Here is a 23,169-nt window from a genome sequence, read left to right as displayed (position 1 = left end):
TACCACTATCTTAACCAATACTTTACATTATACTTGACATATATAATATATATATTACCAATTTTCCAGTTGCTGAGAGCTGTTAATCTCCTATTTTTTATTTTTACTTTTTTAAAATAACTTCTTGCCACAGGATGAGAAATTAATCTTCTATTTTTTAAGTCAATTTCTTCTCATATTTACTGTGGTTTTTGCTTTATCTTTGTTTTATTTGATTCATTACAATTTGCAAATTATGTCACCATGATGGCTTGAACTCTGTTATTATACAATTGATGTTTTCACCTAGTTAATACTTTTTGCTTTTTTTATTCCTCGTAGTTTTACAAAATTTGCATCTGCTTTTATATCTTTTATCTCTCATGAGTCACCTTGTAGTATGTGGCCTTTTTGTAGATAGTAATGTGTCTACTTATTCACCCAAATCCAAAGGATAAATTAACTGTGTTATTTTAGGGTTTTATTGACACTTGGTATTAATATTATTTTATTTAAAATTTTTTGTTTTTGATGTTTTGTGCCTTTATTTAACCTTTTCTTTTCTGCTTATTGCTATATGGTTTTCTTGTTGAGTTTCTTTTTTAGAGACAGGGTCTTTCCCTATTGCCTTCTTGATATTCTGTCTCAAATAATTTAGAAGGTATGTGATATGTTTTTATTTCTATCTTTGCTTAATTTTAAACTTTAAATAGTATTATTATTTTTTCTTTTTGTCAACTTCAGAAAAACGATTCTTTCGTAGGAACTGTGAAAGTTGAAGGAACTACGTCACTTTCATGACATCTAATATTCTCCTCCCCAAATTTATTATACTTCATGATTTTTGTGGTTCCAATTTATCATAGTTATAATGTATTAGGTTTTCCTTTGCGCTTTATAACATGCATCTCAGTGTAACTTTAAAAAATTCTAGTTCTTTAGCTTTTAATTGTACTGTAGTCTTTTTCAAACTCACTTCATATCTTCAGTCTTCTGTGGCTTTTGTTTTTAAGGTTGAGTCTCTGTCTTGTCACCTGTGCTGGAGTGCAATGGCATGATCTCGGCTCACTGCCACCTCTGCTTCCTGGGTTTAAACAGTTCTTCTGCCTCAGCCTCCCAAGTAGCTGGGATTACAATAGCTTGCCACCATGCCTGGCTAATGTTTTTGTATTTTTAGTAGAGACAGGGTTTCATCATGTTGGCCAGGCTGGTCTTGAACTCCTGACCTTAGGTGATCTGCTCACCTCAGCCTCCCAAAGTGCTGGGATTATAGGCGTGAGCTACTGCACCTGGCCTATCTCCTGTGTTTTCTAATTCTTTTTTGGGAAAAAGGTTTTTTTCTTATACGAAAGGAATTTGTGTTAATTTTAGAAAATTTGAAAAAACACAAAAAAGCACAAAAGAAAAAATCACTTGTAGTCTCCCTTTGAGAATTATATTAATAACTTAGTATATGTTCTTTATCTTTTCTCCCTGTGTATGATGTTATTACTTAGCAACACTTGATTCTTTATTTACACAATTAACTACTTTTCCCTTTCACTTACTCTGTATTGAACATTTTCCTATGACATTAAAGTCAAGCTGTAGAACACATAATAATTATATGGTATTCTGTACAGACATGTTATAATTCAATTAATCCTCCATTGTGAGACAGTTTGTTTACAGCTTCCTCTTCTAAAGTGTGCTTTGATGAATGAGGATGATTTATATCTCCTAGATTTCTTTTTTTTTTTTTTTTTTTTTTTGATAAAGTTCTTAGAAGTGGAAGAATTCTGAGGCTTTAGCATCTTGTGGTGATTAAGTGCATGGACTTTGTAGTCTGACTGCCTTGGGTTCAAATCCTTACCTAGATGTATACATTTAGGCAATTAATTTTTTCCGTCTGCTTTAGTTTCTTGCTTTTTTTTTTTTTTTTTTTTTTTTTTTTTTGCCCTTTTCCTGCAGTATGTTTCAGTTTCTTAATTTGTATGCTTCAAATACATAGAAAGCACTTAGAACAGTGTCTGGGACTCAAACAGTCATGGTTGTCATCATTTTTATTTAAAGGATGTACCTATTTGAAATGTTTTTGCTATAGATTACATTTTTCTCCTGAAAAGTTATATGAATTTGTATTCCTGTCAGCAAAACACGAGAGTAACATTTTACCAGCTCTGGCCAACAGCTGCTGTTATAATTGTAAAATTTGATTGTTTTTGGAGGTTTGGGCCTAACTTTATAGGAGCAATATATGTTTGTCTTAATCTCCAATTTTTGATTATTGATTATGGATGTTTGGTTTTTGGGCATTTTCATATGGAATAATTATATTTAAATGCTCTTTATTCAAATTTTAATTAGCCCAATGTTGCCTTTTATGTTATAAAAATAGGCAACAATTTTATGTTGCCTTTATTTTTTCTAGTTAGCTGTTTGCCTGTTAATTTGATTTTAAGTTGTTTTATGTACATGTTTTGCCTTTGTGGAACATATGTGTAAGGCAGTTCTTTTCCATATACTTTGTTTTTTTTTTTTTAAATTCATTCATCTATTTTTGATAATCTATTATTTGTGATGGTATAAATAAATCTATAATTCACTTACTAAGTACTTTCTCTTTGCCAGTATAGATCTCACTTTTGAAAAATTTAATTTTTATTGCAGAATAATTTTAGATTTATGGAAAAGTTGCAAAGATGGCTTAGAGTTATTGTATATGTTCTTTACGCAGTTTCCCCTGTTGCTGACATCTTGCATTACCATGATACATTTGTCACAACTAAGATACCAACATTAGTACATTACTCTTAACTAAATGCCACATTTTATTTGGATTTCAGTAGTTTTCCCACAAATACTCTTTCTGTGATTCAAGATCCTATATTACATTTAGTTGTCATGTTCATTCTCTCCTCTGGTCTGTGACAGTTGCTCAATCTTTCCTTGTTTTTTATTATATTGAGAGTTTGGAGGATTACTATTCATGTGTTTGATTGAACTTTCCTCTGATGTTTTCCTGCTGGTTAAACTGGGGTTGTTTTTATTAATATAGATTCATGGATATTTTACTGCTTAAATTTTTTTAGCATTGGCTGGCCAGTCTCTGTGACCCTCTGACGTGATCCATACTGCCCCCTTTCTTTTTCCTTTTTTTAAAACACTTCTTTCTGGTATAAGGTGCTCCAGGTTTATCTTCTGTATTCCCTTACCCAGCTCTAGAATCAGCCATTTCTCCCAACTACTCCTGTTTTCTTTTACTGGTGAATGGTATGTAGAAACAAATATCAGGGTACTGGATGTGCTTTTGGGTACTGGTATGTGACTGCCTCTAGTCCCCCTCAGTGGACAGAATTAGAAAATACTGTTTGTGAACACACACCCCTATAATGATTTCTTTATCTATTTATATCTATATTAGGGTAAATACAAGTTTGCCCTGATGTCTCTGATTCTAATCCATTACCACAGGGTTCATTCTGCCCTCTGTCCCCTTGCTTAACTGTAACGTCCCCCTCCAAAAGGGCGAAACCTGGCTCTCACATCTGCCAGCCATTTGCTTATTTGTTTAATCCAATATGTGTGTAATGTTTCAGAATTAATCCATATTCCTTGTGAAAAACAACTTTACCAAATCAAGCAGTGTTTATGTAAAGCTCTGCTTGCCTTTAGCCTTACAGTTTCCAGTGAAATCACCATCTTCTAAAGTTACTTATATCCGTTCCTTTTCCACTCACAGTTCTGCTTTTGATGGTATGCTTAAAAGTCTGTCTTATTCAAAAAATTGACTTTATATAGTATAAAATATACATACATTATGTTCTATATGATGCGTTTGTGGTATATGTAATAAATATATAATATAGCAATATGATTGCATGCAATATAATATCTATGCTACGTATAATATGTATATGTGATTTTATTTATTTCTATATGTTTTATTGCTTTATTTTTATTTTAAATTCTTTTTTTTTTTTTTTAAGACAGAGTCTTGCTCTGTTACCCAGGCTGGAGTTGCTGTTCACAGACATGATCCATCGTAGTGCACTGTGGCCTTGAACTCCTGGCCTCAAGTCATTTTCCAAATAGCTGAGGTTACAGGCATGTGCCGCTGCACCCAGCTATTTTTACCTTAAATTCTTAAATACATATCTCTAAGGTTCATTTTGTCACTTAGTGTAAAGTATTAATAGAACTTTTTATTTTAAAGAAAAGTTAGCTTATGGAAAATATTTTTCTCTGTTGTTGGAAATGCCACCTTTGTCATATTTTAAAATCTTACCTATACTAGAAGCTTTCTGTGCTTTTCTTACTCTTTCGTTTTCTATTCTTACTCAGTTTTCAAATATTACATAACTTTGTGATAATTTCAGCATTTGGTAGATTATTCCTGTTTTGCCTGTTCATGTTTACTTAAATTTTTTAATACTTTTGTTTATTCCAGGAACATTTTAGTGGATAAACCAAATGACCAATCTTCAAGATGGTCTTCAGAAAGCAACTATCCTCCCCAGGTAAGATTACATGCATTCACTAATGCTGTTTAGAAGTCAGCATTTAAATAAACACTCAATTGATATTAGTTATCAGAAATCTACTAATAGTTTATTCTCTTTTTGAGATTGTGAGGTAAATGTTTATTGTCTCTATTTTTGCATATTAAATTTTGGAATAATTTTTATTTCACAGGCAAATGCAGTGTGGTATTTGATGAAACATGGACTTTTACTTCTGTCTACCAGAATACTTACACTCAAGTTATTCTGTAAATGTTTAAGAAAATGTTAATAAATCAAACTTTGACTCAATGTCTTATGGGGAAAATGAACTCAAATAGTTTGTTATTTTATTTAAATATTTTTAATATTAAAAATGATATTAAAAATGGCATCAGGACAATGTGCTAAATTTCTTTTCTCTGACAAGTAGTGTCTAGGGTTGACTAAATTTAAAATTATTCTTTCAGTTATATGCTTTCAGCATTAATGTTTATAATGTACTAGGCACACATATATCCATATCCTTGAAGAAATTAATGCTCTGCTAGGTAAAGCAGATGGGTAAATAATACTTAATTTTTAATTGTAATATAATTCATGGAAATCTAGTCTCTATTTCTCTCTCTCTCTCTCTCTTTCTCTCTGTGTGTGTGTGTGTGTGTGTGTGTGTGCGCGCGCGCGCGTGTGTGTGTGTGTATATATATATATATAAAATATGTATATATTTTTCTGCTCGCCTACCAATTTGGATCACCTGGTGTTTACATGCTTTATTGCAAAATACATGTCTAAATAATATATATTTATAATTTTTATATATAATGTAAAGAATAAAACAGCCTGTTTATTCATCAGCCATGTTTAGAAATGGTAAGTAACTACTACCTTTTGAAGCCTCCTATGAGCCCTCTCTTATATCTTCCCTCTAACCCCTCCCTAATAACTATAACTCATGTTTTATTAAGCATTTTAAAATAATACCACATAGGTATAACATATACATATTTTATGATTTAGTTTTTTTTGGCTTTGACTTTATACAAATAAAATATAAATGATTCAGTCATTTAAAAATTTTCTGTGACTTGCTTTTTTTAACATTATAATGTTCATTAATGTTGTTATATATAATTGCAGTTTGTTCATTTTCACTGCCATATAATATTCCTATGTATAAATATGCCAAAATTTATCCATTTTGCTGTTGATAGGCGTTTAGGTTTTTTACCATTTTTCGCTATTATGAAACAAGCTGCTGTGAACATTCTTGTGTGTTGTCTTCTGGTACACATGTGTAAGAGTTTTTTTAAGGTATATATACTTTGGAGTAGAATTGCTGAATCATAGGGTGGGTATATGTATATTGAACTTTATCAGGAAATGGAAAACTGTTTTACAAAGTAGTTGTAGAATTTATCCACTTGCCGTGTATTGAAGTTGCTGTTGCATCATGTTCTCATCGCTTCTATGGGTGATTTTTTATATGTTGTCAGTTTAGTGTTTAGTGCATTTTTCATTTTAACTCATTGTGGTTTTAATTTGCTTTTTCCTTTTTACATTAAAATCTCTTTGCCTATATTAATGGACTTACATTGTGTTTTTAATCAGGCTTTTCGATTCAGTTTTTCATTTTAATTATTAATAATTTTAGTGCTCGAGTTTTAGTATGTTAGTGATTTTCATTTGGTTATTTTTATTTTTTATTCATGAATTATCTTTTTTTCTAAAAAAAGAAAATTCAGTCATCATAACTGAAACAATGATAACTTTGTTATTTTGAAATTGTCTGTATGTGTTATTGGACTCTATTTTGAAGGCAGTAGAATTTAATGTGTTTCTTAACTTTCTGGTTTGCTTATTCATTTATTAAAAAATTACTTAGTAAGCATCTATGGATTGCCAAACTTTGGTATTTGGAATACAGTAGTGAACTAAATTTTGTCTCCTCTTGATGAGCCAAGGATATTGAGTCAGATACCCTGAAACATTTCAGTGTGATTAGTCCTAGAGTAGGAGTTATCTGAAACTTTTGTAATGAAAAAGGACTAATTTGTCATGGAAATAAATACCATGCAATCTAGTTTTCTTCATTCTAGTTATTACTGAAATATAACTGGGATTTACTGTGGCCAGTCTCAGGGAACAACATTTTTACCAGAAAAAAAAAATAAAATTGAAAGCAAATTTCAGTGTTGATTTAGTTTGAAACTGCCACGTTGGATGGAATAGGTATAGTTTCTCTTCTTTTCTTTTCTTTTTTTTTTTTAGGCAGAGTTTCGCTCTTGTCGCCCAAGCTGGAATGCAGTGGCGCGATCTTGGCTCACTGTAGCCTCTGCCTCAGGGGCTCAAGTGATTGTCCTGCCTCAGCCTCCTGAGTAGTTGGGATGAGTAATTTTTGTATTTTTCGTAGAGACTGGGTTTCATCATGTTGGCCAGGCTGGTCTTGAATTCCTGACCTCAGGTGATTGGCCCACCTCAGCCACCCAAAGTGCTAGGCTTACAGGTATGAGCTGTAATGCCAGGCCAGCATGGGTATAGTTTTCACGTACAGATACGTAGCAAAGAGTCTTGCACTTCTAGTGGTTGTAAGCTATAATATTTCTTTCCCACTCTTGATCTGAAAGTTCCTAATCGGACTGAATAAAAAATAGGTATATCCATGGCTGGATGTGGTGGCTCATGCCTATAATCCTAGCACTTGGGGGAGGCCAAGATGGGTGGATCATTTGTGCTCAGGAGTTTGAGACCAGTCTGGGCGACATGGGAAACCCTGTCTCTGCAAAAAATACAAAAATTAGTCTGGCATGGTGGCATGTGCCTATAGTCCCCAATCCTCAGGAGGCTGGGTTTGGAGGATTGCTTGAGCCCAGGAGGTCAAGGCTGCAGTGAGCCAAGATCGTGCCACTGCACTTCAGCCGGGCGACAGAGTGATACCCTGGTCTCAAAAGAAAAATACACACACACGCACACACACACACACACACACACACACCCGCACACATACATACATACACACACATAAGCACACACACAAATGAAGGCTGGGACTTTTTTTTTTTTAAGCTGGGATCTTAAAGCAATTCATTCTCAGAATAAGAATGAAACAGAAGAATCCCACCTCCTGGGGGCTGTTGGAAAGAATTGCAGTGACAGTCAGTAGAGGAAGGGAAAATGAAGAAGAAAACATCCCTGAGAGGTAATAGGTATGTATTGGTTTTTGTTCACATTTGGTACTCAAAGTCTCAATACTTGACTATCCATGAAACCATGTGGTCTGATTTTAGTTTAAAGTGATTGTGGATGAATAGTACATTTAAGGTTCTCCGCAGAAGCAAATGCAGATCTTCCCTGAAAATAGTTACCTTTATTTCCAGGCCTCAGGCATCCTCCACAAATCATTATTAAAGGAAATTGAGCAGTACACACTGAAAGATAACTAAGTATAGCAGAAAGTAAGATACTTTTTAAGAACTAGCAGAAACAGTAGACAGCAGAACCTCCTCCAGAATTTTAGATACTGGAATTAAGATTACTGAAAGATACAGGAATTAAGTCAACTACTTATATTAAAAAAAAAAAAGAAATTGGACACTTCAAAGTGATGTGGCAGATTTGAAAAAGAACCAAATAAAACTTCTGTAAGTGAAAAATATAGTAATAAGACAAAGCTTTCCACTAAGTACAGGTAGAAAATATGAAATAGAAGTGAAATTTTAAAAAATACTTTTGAAGGTAGTGTATTGAAAATAAGGTAGTGAAGAGTGACGAGAATGAATGGGACCTACTATTTGATAGCACAGCAGGCTGACTATAGTCAATAACTACTATTATATTTTTATATACCATAAGGAGTATAATTGGATTGTTTGTAACTCAAAGGATAAATGTTTGAGGTTAGGGTACCCCATTCTCCATGATGTGCTTATTTTACATTGTATCCCTGTATCAAAACATCTCATGTACCCCATACATATATACACCTACTGTGCCCACAAAACTTTTTTTCAAAAGTGATAGGGCCAAGATTCAGAAGACTATGAGAATCCAAAAAGAACTACTTTGGAGCCACTTTTCTACTGAATATCTTAAAGAAGTTCTAAGACATTAAGAAGCCGAATAGCACCTTGGACAAACCCTTGGGGCCAGGTAGATACAGATTAGAAGCTAGAACCTGGGGTGTGGTAGGGTGGTAGACTCCTCTTGTTCTGGGTTCAGACGTTCAAGCTATGTCTATAGGGTCAGTGTAAACCAGAAATTGTCTGGCCCTCACAGGGAGTAAAACCCGGTTTCATATCATTTGAGCACTTGAAACTGGATTAAAATAATCAAGAATTGATAGTATCCCTAGCAATAGGCCTGCAGTAGAAGATACACTTTTTTAGGAAGCTGATGTCCAAGCATCTAGTTACTTTTAGTTTTCCTTATTTGGTGTCTGTCAAAATAGAAGGATTTACAGATAATGAGAGTTTTAGATACAAGTCTTAAAATTAGTGCCCTGCTATGTGAAAGGAAAAAAGGAGATGAAAGTTAATATTGAAAATTTTGGTAAAGAACTGGAAACTACATAAAAAAGGAGCAAAATAAAAATGAAAAATACAATACCCAGAATGCAAATTGCGCTTATGAGAATAAAATAAGAATGTATACAAAAGCATTTTCTGAAATTTAGTATACTTTATGTAAAGTAGCAGTATTATTATAGGCAGGTATTGGTAAGAAAATAATTGTTGCCAGTAGTATAATATTACAGATACAAAAAGTTACTCACTTTTTAATTTATTCTAATAATAAGGTGTTACATGACCTGCTTGCTTCAAATAACTATAAATTAGTTTTATTTAGCTTTGAATAAGGAGAAACCTTATTTCACTGAATGTTGATGTCTTTTTAAATTCTTCCCATGAACATACAGTAATTGTAAGGATTAGGATACATGTAGTAGCTACTTTGCTGCCCTTAAGCTATGGCAAGTATTTTGGTTTCATATACAGTTGATTCTGGTTATTCACAGTAGTTATGTCCTATAAGGTAGTCATGAACAGTGATTTAACAAATACTGAACCCCATTGCTCCTAGGAAAATACAGGGTTAGGTTCCTATGAGTCTTGGTTACAATATTTTCATCAACTAATCAATATATAATCTTGTCTTGTGTATGCTTCTGTTTAAAGACACCTTAATGTAGGTATTTTTGATTCGTTAACATTGAACTCACAGCCAACAACACTATCATTCATATCATAATGAAGTTTATCTAACACATGTAGTTTCTCCATAAGGCACATAATTTACTTAAACTACCTTGGAAAAAGCCTGTAATTGCAGTAAAGGAGTTATGATCTAATCCTTCCTTATAGCAATTAAAAAGACATTTGTAATCGCCTGTACATTTTAACCAACGCTAGAGAGTTTTCACCAGTCATCTTGAAAGACATGTTTTCCATGACAGTATTAATAACTGCTGTAACCACATATTTAATTACAGAGAAGGGTGACATTCTATCTTTAAAACATTTATGGGATTTTCTTTTATTATTATTTTTATTGCATTTTAGGTTTTGGGGTACATGTGAAGAATATACAAGATTGTTGCATAGGTACACACATGGCAGTGTGATTTGCTGCCTTCCTCCCCATCACCTATATCTGGCATTTCTCCCCATGCTATCTCTCCCCAACTTCCCACCCCCCTCTGCCCCTCCCATTTCCCCCCCCGACAGACCCCAGTGTGTGATGCTCCCCTCCCTGTGTCCATGTGTTCTCATTGTTCAACACCCACCTATTAGTGAGAACATGCGGTGTTTGATTTTCTGTTCTTGTGTCAGTTTTCTGAGAATGATGGTTTCCAGGTTCATTCATGTCCCTACAAAGGACATGAACTCATCGTTTTTGATGGCTGGGTAATATTCCATGGTGTGTATGTGCCACATTTTCCCTGTCCAGTCTATCATCAATGGACATTTGGGTTGGTTCCAGGTCTTTGCTATTGTAAACAGTGCTGCAGTGAACATTCATGTGCATGTGTCCTTATAGTAGAACGATTTATAATCCTTTGGATATATACCCAGTAATGGGATTGCTGGGTCAAATGGAATTTCTATTTCTAGGTCCTTGAGGAATGGCCACACTGTCTTCCACCATGGTTGAACTAATTTACACTCCCACCAACAGTGTAAAAGTGTTCCTATTTCTCCACATCCTCTCCAGCATCTGTTGTCTCCAGATTTTTTAATGATCACCATTCTAACTGGCATGAGATGGTAGCTCAGTGTAGTTTTGATTTGCATTTCTCTAATGACCAGTGATGATGAGCATTTTTTTATATGTTTGTTGGCCTTATGTATGTCTTCTTTTGTAAAGTGTCTGTTCACATCCTTGGCCCACTTTTGAATGGATTTGTTTGTTTGTTTTTTTTCTTGTAAATCTGTTTTACTTCTTTGTAGATTCTGGATATTAGCCCTTTGTCAGATGGGTAGATTGCAAAAATTTTTTCCCATTCTGTTGGTTGCTGATTCACTCTAATGACTGTTTCTTTTGCTGTGCAGAAGCTGTGGAGTTTGATTAGGTCCCATTTGTCTATTTTGGCTTTTGTTCCCAATGCTTTTGGTGTTTTGGTCATGAAGTCCTTGCCTACGCCTATGCCCTGAATGGTTTTTCCTAGGTTTTCTTTTAGGGTTTTTATGGTGTTGGGTCTTATGTTTAAGTCTTTAATCCATCTGGAGTTAATTTTAGTGTAAGGTGTGAGAAGGGGTCCTGTTTCTGCTTTCTGCACATGGCTAGCCAGTTTTTCCAACACCATTTATTAAACAGGGACTCTTTTCTCCATTGCTTGTTTTTGTAAGGTTTTTCAAAGAGCAGATGGTTGTAGATGTGTTGTGTTGCCTCCGATGCCTCTGTTCTGTTCCATTGATCTATATCTCTGTTTTGGTACCAGTACCATGCTGTTTTGATTACTGTAGCCTTGTAGTATAGTTTGAAGTCTGGTAGTGTCATGCCTCCAGCTTTGTTCTTTTTGCTTAGAATTGGCTTGGCTATGCGGGCTCTCTTTTGGTTCCGTATAAAGTTTAAGGTGTTTTTTTCCAGATCTGTGAAGAACGTCATTGGTAGCTTGATGGGGATAGCGTTGAATCTGTAAATTACTTTGGGCAGTATGGCCATTTTCACAATATTGATTCTTCCTAACCATGAACATGGAATGTTTCTCTATTTGTTTGTGTCCTCTCTTATTTCGTTGGACGGTGGTTTGTAGTTCTCCTTGAAGAGGTCCTTTATGTTCCTGGTCAGTTGTATTCCTAGGTATTTTATTCTCTTTGTAGCACTTGTGAATGGCAGTTCGTTCTTGATTTGGCTCTCTTTAAGTCTGTTATTGGTGTATAGGAATGCTTGTGATTTCTTCACATGGATTTTGTATCTGAGACTTTGCTGAAATTGCTTATCCGTTTGAGGAGATTTTGGGCTGAGGTGATGGGGTCTTCTAGATATACAATCATGTCATCTGCAAATAGAGACAATTTGACTTCCTCCTTTCCTGTTTGAATACTCTATTTCTTTTTCTTGCCTGATTGCTCTGGCTAGAACTTACAAAACTATATTGAATAGGAGTGGTGAGAGAGGGCATGTTTGTCTAGTGCTGGATTTCAAGGGGAATGCTTCCAGTTTTTGCCCATTCAGTATGATATTGGCTGTAGGTTTGTCGTAAATAGCTTTTATTATTTTGAGATACGTTCTTTCGATACCTAGTTTATTGAGGATTTTTAGCATAAAGGGCTGTTGAATTTTGTCAAAGGCCTTCTCTGCATCTATTGAGATAATCATGTGGTTTTGTCCAAAGGCCTTCTCTACATCTATTGAGATAATCATGTGGTTTTGTCCAAAGGCCTTCTCTGCATCTATTGAGATAATCATGTGGTTTTGTCCAAAGGCCTTCTCTACATCTATTGAGATAATCATGTGGTTTTGTCCAAAGGCCTTCTCTGCATCTATTGAGATAATCATGTGGTTTTTGTCCTTGATTCTGTTTATGTGGTGAATTACATTTACAGACTTGTGTATGTTGAACCAGCCTTGCATCCCCAGGATGAAACCTGCTTGATCATCATGGGTAAGCTTTTTGATGTGCTGTTGCAATCAGTTTGCCAGTATTTTATTGAAGATTTTGGTATCTGTGTTCATCATGGATATTGGCCTGAAGTTTTCTTTTCTTGCCGAGTCTCTGCTGGGTTTTGATATCAGGATGATATTGGTCTCATAAAATGATTTGGGCAGGATTCCCTCTCTTTGGATTGTTTGGAATAGTTTCAGAAGGAGTGGTACCAGCTCCTCTTTGTATGTCTGGTTGAATTCGGCTGTGAACCCATCTGGACATGGGTTTTTTTTTGGGCGGTAGGCTCTTAATCGTTGCCTCAACTTCAGACCTTGTTACTGGTTTATTCAGGGTTTCGACTTCTTCCTGGTTTAGGCTTGAGAGGATGCAGGTGTCCAGGAATTTTTCCATTCCTTCCAGGTTTGCTAGTTTATGTGCATAGAGTTGTTTGTAATAATCTCTGATGATGGTTTCTATTTCTGTGGAATCTGTGGTGATATCCCTTTTATTGTTTTTTATTACATTTATTTGATTCTTCCCTCTTTTCTTTTGTATTAATCTGGCTAGTGGTCTGTCTATTTTGTTGATCTTTTGAAAAAACCAGCTCCTGGATTTATTGATTTTTTTTTTTTTGAGGGTTTTTTTGTGTGTCTGTCTCCTTCAGTTCTGCTCTATTCTTAGTTATTTCTTGTCTTCTGCTAGGGTTTCAGTTTTTTTGATCTTGCTCCTCTCTCTCTTTCAATTTTGACTAGAGGGTGTTGATTTTAGATCTTTCCTTGCTTCTCATGTGTGCATTTATTGCTATATATTTTCCTCTAGACATTGCTTTAAATGTGTCCCAGAGATTCTGGTAGATTGTGTGTTGGTTCTCTTTGGTTTCGAAGAACATCTTTATTTCTGCCTTCATTTCATTGTTTATCCAGTCAACAACATTCAAGAGCCAGTTGTTCAGTTTCTATGAAGCTGTGCGGTTCTGAGTTAGTTTCTGAATTCTAACTTGATTGCACTGTGGTCTGAGAGACTGTTTGTTATGATTTCTGTTCTTTTGCATTTGCTGAGTAGTGATTTACTTCCAGTTACGTGGTCAGTTTTAGAGTAGGTGTGATGTGGTGCTGAAAGCAATGTATATTCTGTGGATTTGGGGTGGAGAGTTCTGTAAATGTCTGTTAGGTTTGCTTGGTCCAGGTCTGAGTTCAAGTCCTGAATATCCTTGTTAATTTTCTGTCTCGTAGATCTATCTAATATTGACAATGGGGTATTAAAGTCTCCCACTATTATTGTGTGGGAGTCTAAGTCTCTTTGTAGGTCATTAAGAAAGTGCTTTATGTATCTCAGTGTTCCTGTGTTGGGTGAGTACATATTTAGGATTGTTAGCTCTTCTTGTTGCATTGATCCTCTTACCATTATGTAATGTCTGTCTTTGTCTCTTTTGATCTTTGTTGGTTTAAAATCTATTTATCAGAGATGTTAATTGCAACTCCTGCTTTTTTTTGCTCTCTATTTGCTTGGTGAATCTTCCTCCATCCCTTTTTTTTGAGCCTTTGTGTATCCTTGCATGTGAGATGGTTTTCCTGGATACAGCACACCGATGGGTTTTGGCTTTTTATTCAATTTGCCAGTCTGTGTCATTTGATTGGGGCATTTAGCCCATTTACATTTAGGATTAATATTGTTATGTGTGAATTTGATCCTGCCATTTTGATGCTAGCTGGCTGTTTTGCCTGTTAGTTGATGCAGTTTCTTCATTGTGTTGATGCTCTTTACCATTTAGTATGTTTTTGGAGTGGCTGATACTAGTTGTTTCTTTCTATGTTTAGTGCCTCTTTCAGGAGCTCTTGTAAAGCAGGTCTGGTGGTGATTAAATCTCTGAGTACTTGCGTGTTCATAAAGGATTTTATTTCTCCTTCACTTATTAAGGTTAGTTTGGCTGGATATGAAATTCTGTGTTGAAAGCTCTTTTCCGAAAGGATGTTGAATATTGGCCCCCACTCTCTTCTGGCTTGTAGGGCTTCTGCTGAGAGATCTGCTGTGAGTCTGATGGGCTTCCCTTTGTGGGTAACCCAGCCTTTCTCTCTGGCTGCCCTTAGGATTTTCTCCTTCATTTCAGCCCTGGTGAATCTGACGATTATTTGCCTTGGGGTTCCTCTTCTTGAGGACTATCTTTGTGGTGTTTTCTGTATTTCCTGGATTTGAATATTGGCCTGCCTTGCTAGGTTGGGGAACTTTTCCTGTATATCCTGAAGAGTATTTTCCAGGTTGGATTCATTCTCTCCCTCACAGTCAGGTACACCTATCAAATGTACATTAGGTCTTTTCACATAGTCCCATATTTCTTGGAGACTTTGTTCATTCCTTTTTACCCTTTTGTGTCTAATCTTGCCTTCTTGTTTTATTTCATTGAGTTGATCTTTGACCTCTGATATGCTTTCTTCTGCTTGGTCAGTTTGGCTGTTGAAACTCGTGTATGCTTCGTGGAGTTCTCGTGTTGTTTTTTTTCAGCTCCATCAATTCACTTATATTCCTCTCTAATTCTCGTTAGCATTTCATCAAATCTTTTTTCAAGGTTCTTAGTTTCTTTGCATTGGGTTAGAACATGTTCTTTTAGCTCAGAGAAGTTTCTGTTTACCCACCTTCTGAAGCCTGATTCTGTCAATTCGTCACACTCATTCTCCATCCAGCCTTCTTCCCTTGCTGGTAAGGAGTTTTGATCCCTTGTAGGAAGAGAGGCTTTCTAGTTTTGGGTATTTTCATCCTTTTTGCACTGGTTTCTTCCCATCTATGTGGATTTATCCACCTGTCGTCTTTGTAGTTGTTGACTTTCAGATTGGGTCTCTGAGTGGACTTCCAGGTTGTTGATATTAAAGTATTTCTTTCTGTTTCTTAGTTTTCCTTCTACCATTCAGGCCCCTCTGCTGTAGGACTGCTGTGGTCCACTCCAGGTCCTGCTTCCTGGGGATCACCTGTAGTGGCTACAGAACAGTTAGGGTTGCTGCCAGTTTTTTCTTCTGCTATCTTTGTCCCAGAAGAATACCCACCGGATGTGAGTCTAAGCTCTCCTTTATGAGGTGACTCTTCGGACATATGGGGGTCAGGGAGCTGCTTGAGGAGACAATCTCCTTTATAGGAGCTCAAATGCTGAGCTGTGAGCTCCCTTGTTCATTCAGAGCTCCTGGGCAGGTATATTTATGTCTGCTGCAGCAGAACTCATTACCCTCCCCACCCCTTTTTTTCCCCAGGTGCTCTGTCCCAGGGAGTTAGGGCTTTATTTGTGGGTTTCTGTTGTGCTGCTGCCTTTTTTCAGGGCTGCCCTGCCCAGCGAGGAGGCAGCCTAGTCACTGTCTGCCTGCAGAGGCTTTGCTGAGCTGCAGTGGGCTCTGCCAAGCTGTTGTGTGAACTTCCCTGCAGTCCTGTTTATATGGGTATAGTTAAAACTGCCTGGGCAGTGGTGGCCCACCTCTATAATGGCGGACCCTCTCTGTAATGACGGGCTGCCTCGGCAATGGCGGACTACCTCCGTAGTGGTGGACTGCCTCGGTAATGGCAGACGCCTCTCTCCCACAGAGCTGGACCGTCCTGGGTTCAGCTGTGCTTGCTTTGAAACTCTCAATCCAGAGCGTTTCAGATTGCTGCTTTTTGTGGCGATAGGACCAGCCGAGCCTAATCATCTGAGTCCCTGCCTGAGAGTCCTTTTTTTTTTAAGTTGAATGGTTGACTCTGTCTCCCAGGTGTTCCTGTCGCCTGTTCAATAGGCGCTGGGATCTGTGTGATTTCCCATGCAGCGACCCACTGCACTGGCTGAAACAGCCGCACTGAGATTCGTGGTGCTTTTTTGCCCAGGAATCTCCTGGCCTGGTTCCCTGTTTCAGTCCCCTTTTTTTATCAGTTGAACGAGAGACTCTGTCTCCCAGGAGCTCCAATCACCAGCTGAAACGGCACCTGGACCTGTGTATTTTGTACGGAGAACTGCCGCGCCAGGGTGTTGGCCACAACAGCTGCACCAGCCGAAACAGCCATGCTGGCGACCCGAGGAGCTACTCTGCCTGGGAGTCTCCTGGTCTGTGGGCAATACAAATCCATCTGGAAATGCGGCGTCCACTCACCCTCCATGCTGTCACTGGGAGCTACAGTCCTGAGCTGCTCTTAATCGGCCATCTTGGATCCCTCCCCATGGGATTTTCATTCATGCAGCATTTACTGTATATCAGTACAGATGATCCAGAATTAACAGGAATGTTTTTCATTAGGTCTCAAAATATTGCCCCCATCATTGTGAAAATGATTTTAATTTTTTGTTTATACAAATTGCAAATATTTATTAAAAGTGAATCAAGGAGTTAAAAACATAAGAAATTTAAAAGAAATTATCAGTCAGCTGAATTCCATCATCCTGACTGCACCCCCACCACTGCCACCATTTTGAAGACAAGTCAGCTTAACTCTATGCATACATCACACAGACACATACTTTACATAAAATAGCATACATGTTGGTTTTTTAAAATGGGAATAACTTTTTAAAATAAAATAATCGTTTTCCTTTTTTGTCCTGTCACCTTTTCCTCTCTAATAACCAATGCTAACAACCAGGTTTGTGCCCATTCATATCTTGATATGGGTTCCTTGCATCAAATACAAATTTAAACAGGTATGTGCGTACATTTATGTGTACACACAAACATATTGGCAAGTATGAGTGTCATTATTCAGATAATAATAGTAGAATCTTGTTGCCTACTTGATTTCTATTTTATGAATATCTCACAGTTTGTTTATCCATATACCTGTTGATGTACATTAGATTGTTTTCCAATTTTTGGCCATTACAAAGATGTGCTAAAAATTAATATAGAAGTGGCTGGGCAGTGTGACTCATGCCTGTATTCCCAGCACTTTGGGAGGCCAAGGCAGGCAGATCACTTGAGGCCAGGAGTTTGAGACCAGCCTGACCAACATGGCCAAACCCCATATCCGCTAAAAATACCAAAAAAGTAGCCAGTCATGGCAACTCATGCCTGTAATTCCAGCTGCTTAGGAGGCTGAGGCACAAGAATCACTTGAACCCAGGAGGTGGAGGTTGCAGTGAGCCAAGATCTTGCCACTGCACTCCAGCTAGGGAGACAGACAAAGCAAAACTGTCTCTCAAAACAAAAAATTATATACAAATCTTTGTGGCTTTAATTTGCATTTTAAAAATGATTAATGATGTTGACCATTTTTTGTACACTTGTTGCTTTCTTGATTTCTGGTGAAGCGTCTGTTCAAAAGGTTTGTCATTTTGAAATTTGTTGTTTACTTATTGTTTTGAGAATTTCTATTTTGTATTTAAGTTCTTTATCAGATTTATATATGATTTGCAAATATTTTCTTTGCATCTGTGAATTTCCCCTTCCTGTTTTCCCCACTCACTACCCCAGCCTTCCTTCTGTTCCAGTATTAGAGGGAATCATCATAAAGCATGTATTCCTTGAGAAGATTTCCTCCTGTTTGAAGTTTTCTGAGAATTTCTAATCCTGAATGGATATCAAATTTTGTTGCTATTGTTCCACATCTTAAAAGCTTTTTTTTTTTCTTTGAGGCAGAGTCTTGCACTCTTGTCTGGGCTGGAGTGCGTGGTGTGCTGTCGGCTCACTGCAACTTCTGCCTCTTAGGTTCAAGCGATTCTCCTGCCTTAGCCTCCCAAGTAGCTGGAATTACAGGTGCCCGCCACCACACCCAGCTAATTTTTTGCATTTTTAGTAGAGATGAGGTTTCACTTTGTTGGTCAGGCTGGACTCAAAACTCCTGACCTCATGACCTGCTCACCTTGGCCTCCCAAAGTGCTGGGATTACAGGCGTGAGCTACCACACCTGGCCCACCTTAAAACCTTTTTATGTTTCTCTGCTTGTCCTAAAACAGAGTCCAAATCTTAATATGGTCACAAATTATAGCTCCTTCCAGCAGAAGGTTCAGCTTCGTCTACCTCACGAATCTTGGTTGGTCTTGGGGTTTTTCTTTGACCAACAGAAAAGTCTAAGGACGTGATATTGCAATTTCTAAGCAAGGCCTATAGGAACGTAGAGATAACTGCTTGAAGAAAGCCTATCTAGCTTCTTCGAGGTTGAAAGCCCAATCCCAGTTAAGCCCAGCCTCCCCATTTCCCACTCCAGTTAAGCCCAGTTCCCTAGCCAGTGCACCAGCTGAATACAACTACATAAATGAATACAGGAGCTACCAATGAAAAAGCTGTCTAGCCAACCCACAGAATCATGAGAAATCATAGATCACTGTTGTTTTAAGGTACTGGAGTGATTTATTATATAACCTCAGATAGACATAGATATAAAATCTGGACTTTTCTAGTTTCATTTTTTCTTTGCCAGTTCTTTCCATCAGAGTAAATGATATCACCAGTTACCCTGTTACTCAAGTCAGAAACTATGTTACCACACTTGATGCCTCCCTCTTTCCTCCCTGCATCGGATCTATCACCAAATCCCATCAATTATTTCTCTAGTATTTGTGTCAAAACTGTCTGTTCTTGTCCATCTCCACACTATTGTAGTCCAAGTCTCCTTAATCTCATCTCTTTCCTGAGTTTATTATAACAGTATCCTAACTGGTCTGCCAGTTCTTTTAATCCACTCTCTGTAATGCACATTGTCTGCGTATGTGTGTGTAATGTTAATCAGATCATAGCTTTTTGTTGTGCTTAATAGATCCTATTGCATTTATAATTCAAACTCCATGCAATTGCACAAACTGCATAACCTGGTGACTGAATGCCTGCCTCTTCATTCTCAACGTATACCATTTTCTGCTCTGTCTCCTAGGCTGCAACCACACTAGCATTTTAACAGCAGTACCTAGAACTAATTTTTGTAAGCATTCACTGCTTTTTTTTTTTTTTTTGGCCTGGCTGGCTCTGTGTAGTAGATTGAATGGTCTCTCCCACAACCCCCAGCCCTACCAAGATATGTGACATCTCAGAATGTGACCTTATTTGGAATAAAGTGTTAGTAAATATAATTAAGGTAGGGATCTCAAGGTGAGAGCATCTTTGATTAGGATGGCCTCTGAATCCAGTGATGAGTATCCTTACTAGACACAGAAAAGACAAAGACACAGGGAAGAAAGCTATGTGAAGATGGGTGGCAGAGATAGGAGTTAGGCTGTTACAAGCTAAAAAAAATCAAGAGCCACCAAATATGGAAGAGGCAAAGAAGGATCCTTTCTGAGATCCTTTGAAGGGAGCATGGTACTGCTGACACTGTGATTTCAGACTTCTGGCCTCCAAAACTATGAGAAAATAAATTTCTGTTGTTTTAAGCCATCAATTTGTTGTAATTTGGTGTGGAAACCCAAGGAAACTAATACACCCTCTCTCACCATTGCACTCTAGCCTTGGCAACAGAGTGAGACACTGTCTTTTTTTAAAAAAAAAATAAAAAGGAAGAGTTGGAAAAAATTGAAGTTGAAGAACTTTATTAAGTTAAAATGTGCTTAAAACATTAAAAAATTTACCTAAAATGTTCTTCAGTTAGACCATTATGTTTTACTTTAGATTAGATATTCTAGATTTTTTATTTTATTTTTAATAACAAAAATTCTGTTGATATTTTATTAATACTACTATAAATGTACAAACAGATGCTTTCCATTGGTTTTAGGGGTTTAGTATATAGGATAATGGATTGTATGTTACAATTTATATAAAGGCCCATTTTTACTATGATAGTTACAAGGCTATACCTGACTAATTGTCAGGGAAGGGTATCTAAGACTTAAGGATGACTGAAGAGCGAAAGAAAGGGTGATATGGCAGTGAGATGGAGTATGAGTTAATAAGAAAGAAAGATGTGAATATCTATATCATCCATTCAATATGCAAAGATAAAGAATATGAATATCTACCTACGTTGTCTGTTCAATATGCAATTGTACTCTTAAAGAAACTTTGAATTACCAAAAGACACATTACTACACCTATTAATTTGATAGGGATAAAAAAGGTTAATGACTAAAGATTATCAAATTCAATTTTCCTATGGCAGTGTCTGTAATAAGGAAGTTTTAATAGCTACTTAGAGTGTAAATGGTATATAAATGTAAACAGTCTTTGTAAAGTAGTGGTTAAAACTTGGGTCAGCTAGTCAGTGAATCAGTAGAAATGCTTTTAACTCCAACTAACAGAAGGTTCTATTACAGTGGATTAAACAAATAGGTTTTTTGGTTTTTGTTTCCCACATAAGAAAACTAGAGAAGATTGAATTTCTAATTTACAGAAAATAAACATTGGGACTAGGGTATAGTCAGCAAAATCCAGACTATGGGAAAGTTTTTAGGACAACCCAGTTTCTTCAGCAAAAAATTTAAAGGGGGAAAAATGCAGCTGAGAGACACCAATGAATTAAAAGTTACTTAAGAGATATACTAACTAATCATAATTCATGAGCTTTATTTGGACTTGAAACTAGGAAAAACTTTTTTATTAGTTGTGGATTTGTGAACACTGACAGGATTTTTGATGCTATTGTATTAAGGAGCTACTGTTATTTTATTTTCTGGTATATAACAGTATCATGAATATTTTTTAAGTCTGTATCTTGTGGAGAAACTTAATGAAATATGTACATCTAATATATCTGGAATTTATGCAGATTAAAGTGGCTGTGAATGAAAAAATAAAACTGGAAATAGGAGGCTGCTGATGAGAGTTGAGTGGCTCACTAATGATTGTTATCTTTGAGATTCTCTTGGTCATTTCATAGTTGCACAGTGATTGTTGCAGTTGTAACGGTTCATATAACAGAGGCAGAAGAAGAGGTAGCATTTGTTTCAGAAAGCAAAACTTAACCCATTACAAACTTGTGCTTGCATCTCATTGACCTCTGTCATATGTCCACCCTTTCCTGGAAGGTGGCTAGGAAGAACCGGGCTGGGATGGAAGTTGGGTCAGCCAGCCAACAGTGTAAGCCAGAGACAGATGACGGATTTTTTTTTTTAATCTCAAACTCTGTCATTTATTAGCTTTGTAATTATATTTCTTCATCTGTAAAATTAGGATAAAGAGAGTAACTAGTGTAATGCATGTGTAAGTCTGAGCAATGTGCCAAATGAGAAGTTAGTGCTCACAAAATGTTAGCATTATTATTATTGCCATTCTTATCACCACCAGCTTAATTCTTTTTTTACTGAGGTAAAATTCACACATAATATAAAGTTAGCCATTTTAAAGTGTATAATTCAATGATATTTAGTGCATTTACAGAATTGAGCAACTATTACCTCCATCTAGTAAGGAGTATCTCCTTTTCGATCTCAGCCCAGCTTTTGACAACCACTGATCTGCTTCATGCCTCTGTGCATTTACTTGTTCTGGGTGAGTCAGATACCTTTTATATCTGACTACTTTCAGTTAATATGTTTTTGAGGTTAATCCAGGTTGTAGTGTGTTTGGGTATGCATTCCTTCTTATGGCAGAATACTACATTGCATGGAAATACTGTAGTTTGGCCATTCATCAGTTGATGGACATTTGGGTTGCTTCCACCTTTTGGCTATTGTGAATAGTACCCCTGTGAACATTCATGTACAACTGTTTGTGTGAATACCTTTTTTCACTTCATTTGGGTTTATACCTAGGAGTGGAAGTTCTTGGTCATGTAGTAATTCTATGGTTAACTTTTTGAGGCACTGCCAAATGGTTTCCAACAGTATGTGTACCATTTTACATTCCTGCCAGCAATGCATGACAGTTCCAGTTGCCTTCTTTGTCAACACTTGTTTTGCATTTTAAAATTATTATTATTATTATTATTATTGCCATGCTAGTGAATGTGATGCAGTATTTTGTGGTTTTGTTTACATTTCCTGGTGACTAATAATATTAATCATCTTTTCATGTGTCTCTTGGCCATTTGTTTACTTTCTTTGGAGAAAGGGCTATTCAGGTCCTTTGTCTATTTTTGAATTGGATTGTTTGTCATTTTGTTGTTAAATTGGTAAGGGTTTAAATATATATATATATATGTGTGTGTGTGTGTGTGTGTGTGTGTGTGTATGTATATATATATATATATATATATATATATATATATATATTCCGATACCAGACTCTTAAGAGATAAAAGATTTGCAAATATTTTCTCCCATTCTATTTTTTCACTTTCTTGATGGTATCCTTTGATACTAAAGTTTTAGTTTTGACGAAATCCAATTTTATTTTATTTTGTTTGTACTTTTGCTATCATATCTAGAATCCATTGCCAAATCTAAAGTCATGAAGATTTGCCCTAAGTTTTTGTCTGAGTTATTTAAAGTTTTAGCTCTTCCATTTCGATCTTCAATCCTTTTTTCCCCCTGAGACAGTCTTGCTCTGCCACCCAAGCTGGAAGGTAGTGGTGCAATCTTGCTCACTGTAACCTCTGCCTCTGGGGTTCAAGCAATTCTCCTGCCTCAGCCTCCTGAGTAGCTGGGATTACAGGTGCCCGCCACCACACTCAGCTAATTTTTGTATTTTTAGTAGACATGGGATTTCACCATGTTGGCTCGGCTGGTCTCAAACTTCTGACCTCGTGATGTGCCCGCCTTGGCCTCCCAAAGTGCTGGGATTACAGGTGTGAGCCACTACGCCCGACTAGGCC

General features: G+C 36.6%; 1 protein-coding gene across 7 annotated transcripts in view; it reads left to right on the top strand.

The window, feature by feature from the left end:
* Positions 1-23,169, top strand: part of MKLN1 (muskelin 1) — a 380,873-nt gene that overhangs the window by 233,599 nt on the left and 124,105 nt on the right. For all 7 annotated transcript variants that reach the window (XM_074379052.1, XM_074379047.1, XM_074379051.1 and 4 more), the window contains one exon: positions 4,409-4,478. In XM_074379052.1, the coding sequence (XP_074235153.1) occupies positions 4,409-4,478 (70 nt within the window). The remainder of the gene's footprint in view (positions 1-4,408; positions 4,479-23,169) is intronic.

The sequence above is a fragment of the Saimiri boliviensis genome, chromosome 10 (genome assembly GCF_048565385.1).
Source record: "Saimiri boliviensis isolate mSaiBol1 chromosome 10, mSaiBol1.pri, whole genome shotgun sequence".
NCBI lineage: Eukaryota > Metazoa > Chordata > Mammalia > Primates > Cebidae > Saimiri > Saimiri boliviensis.
This window is presented reverse-complemented; position numbering and strand designations above follow the sequence as displayed.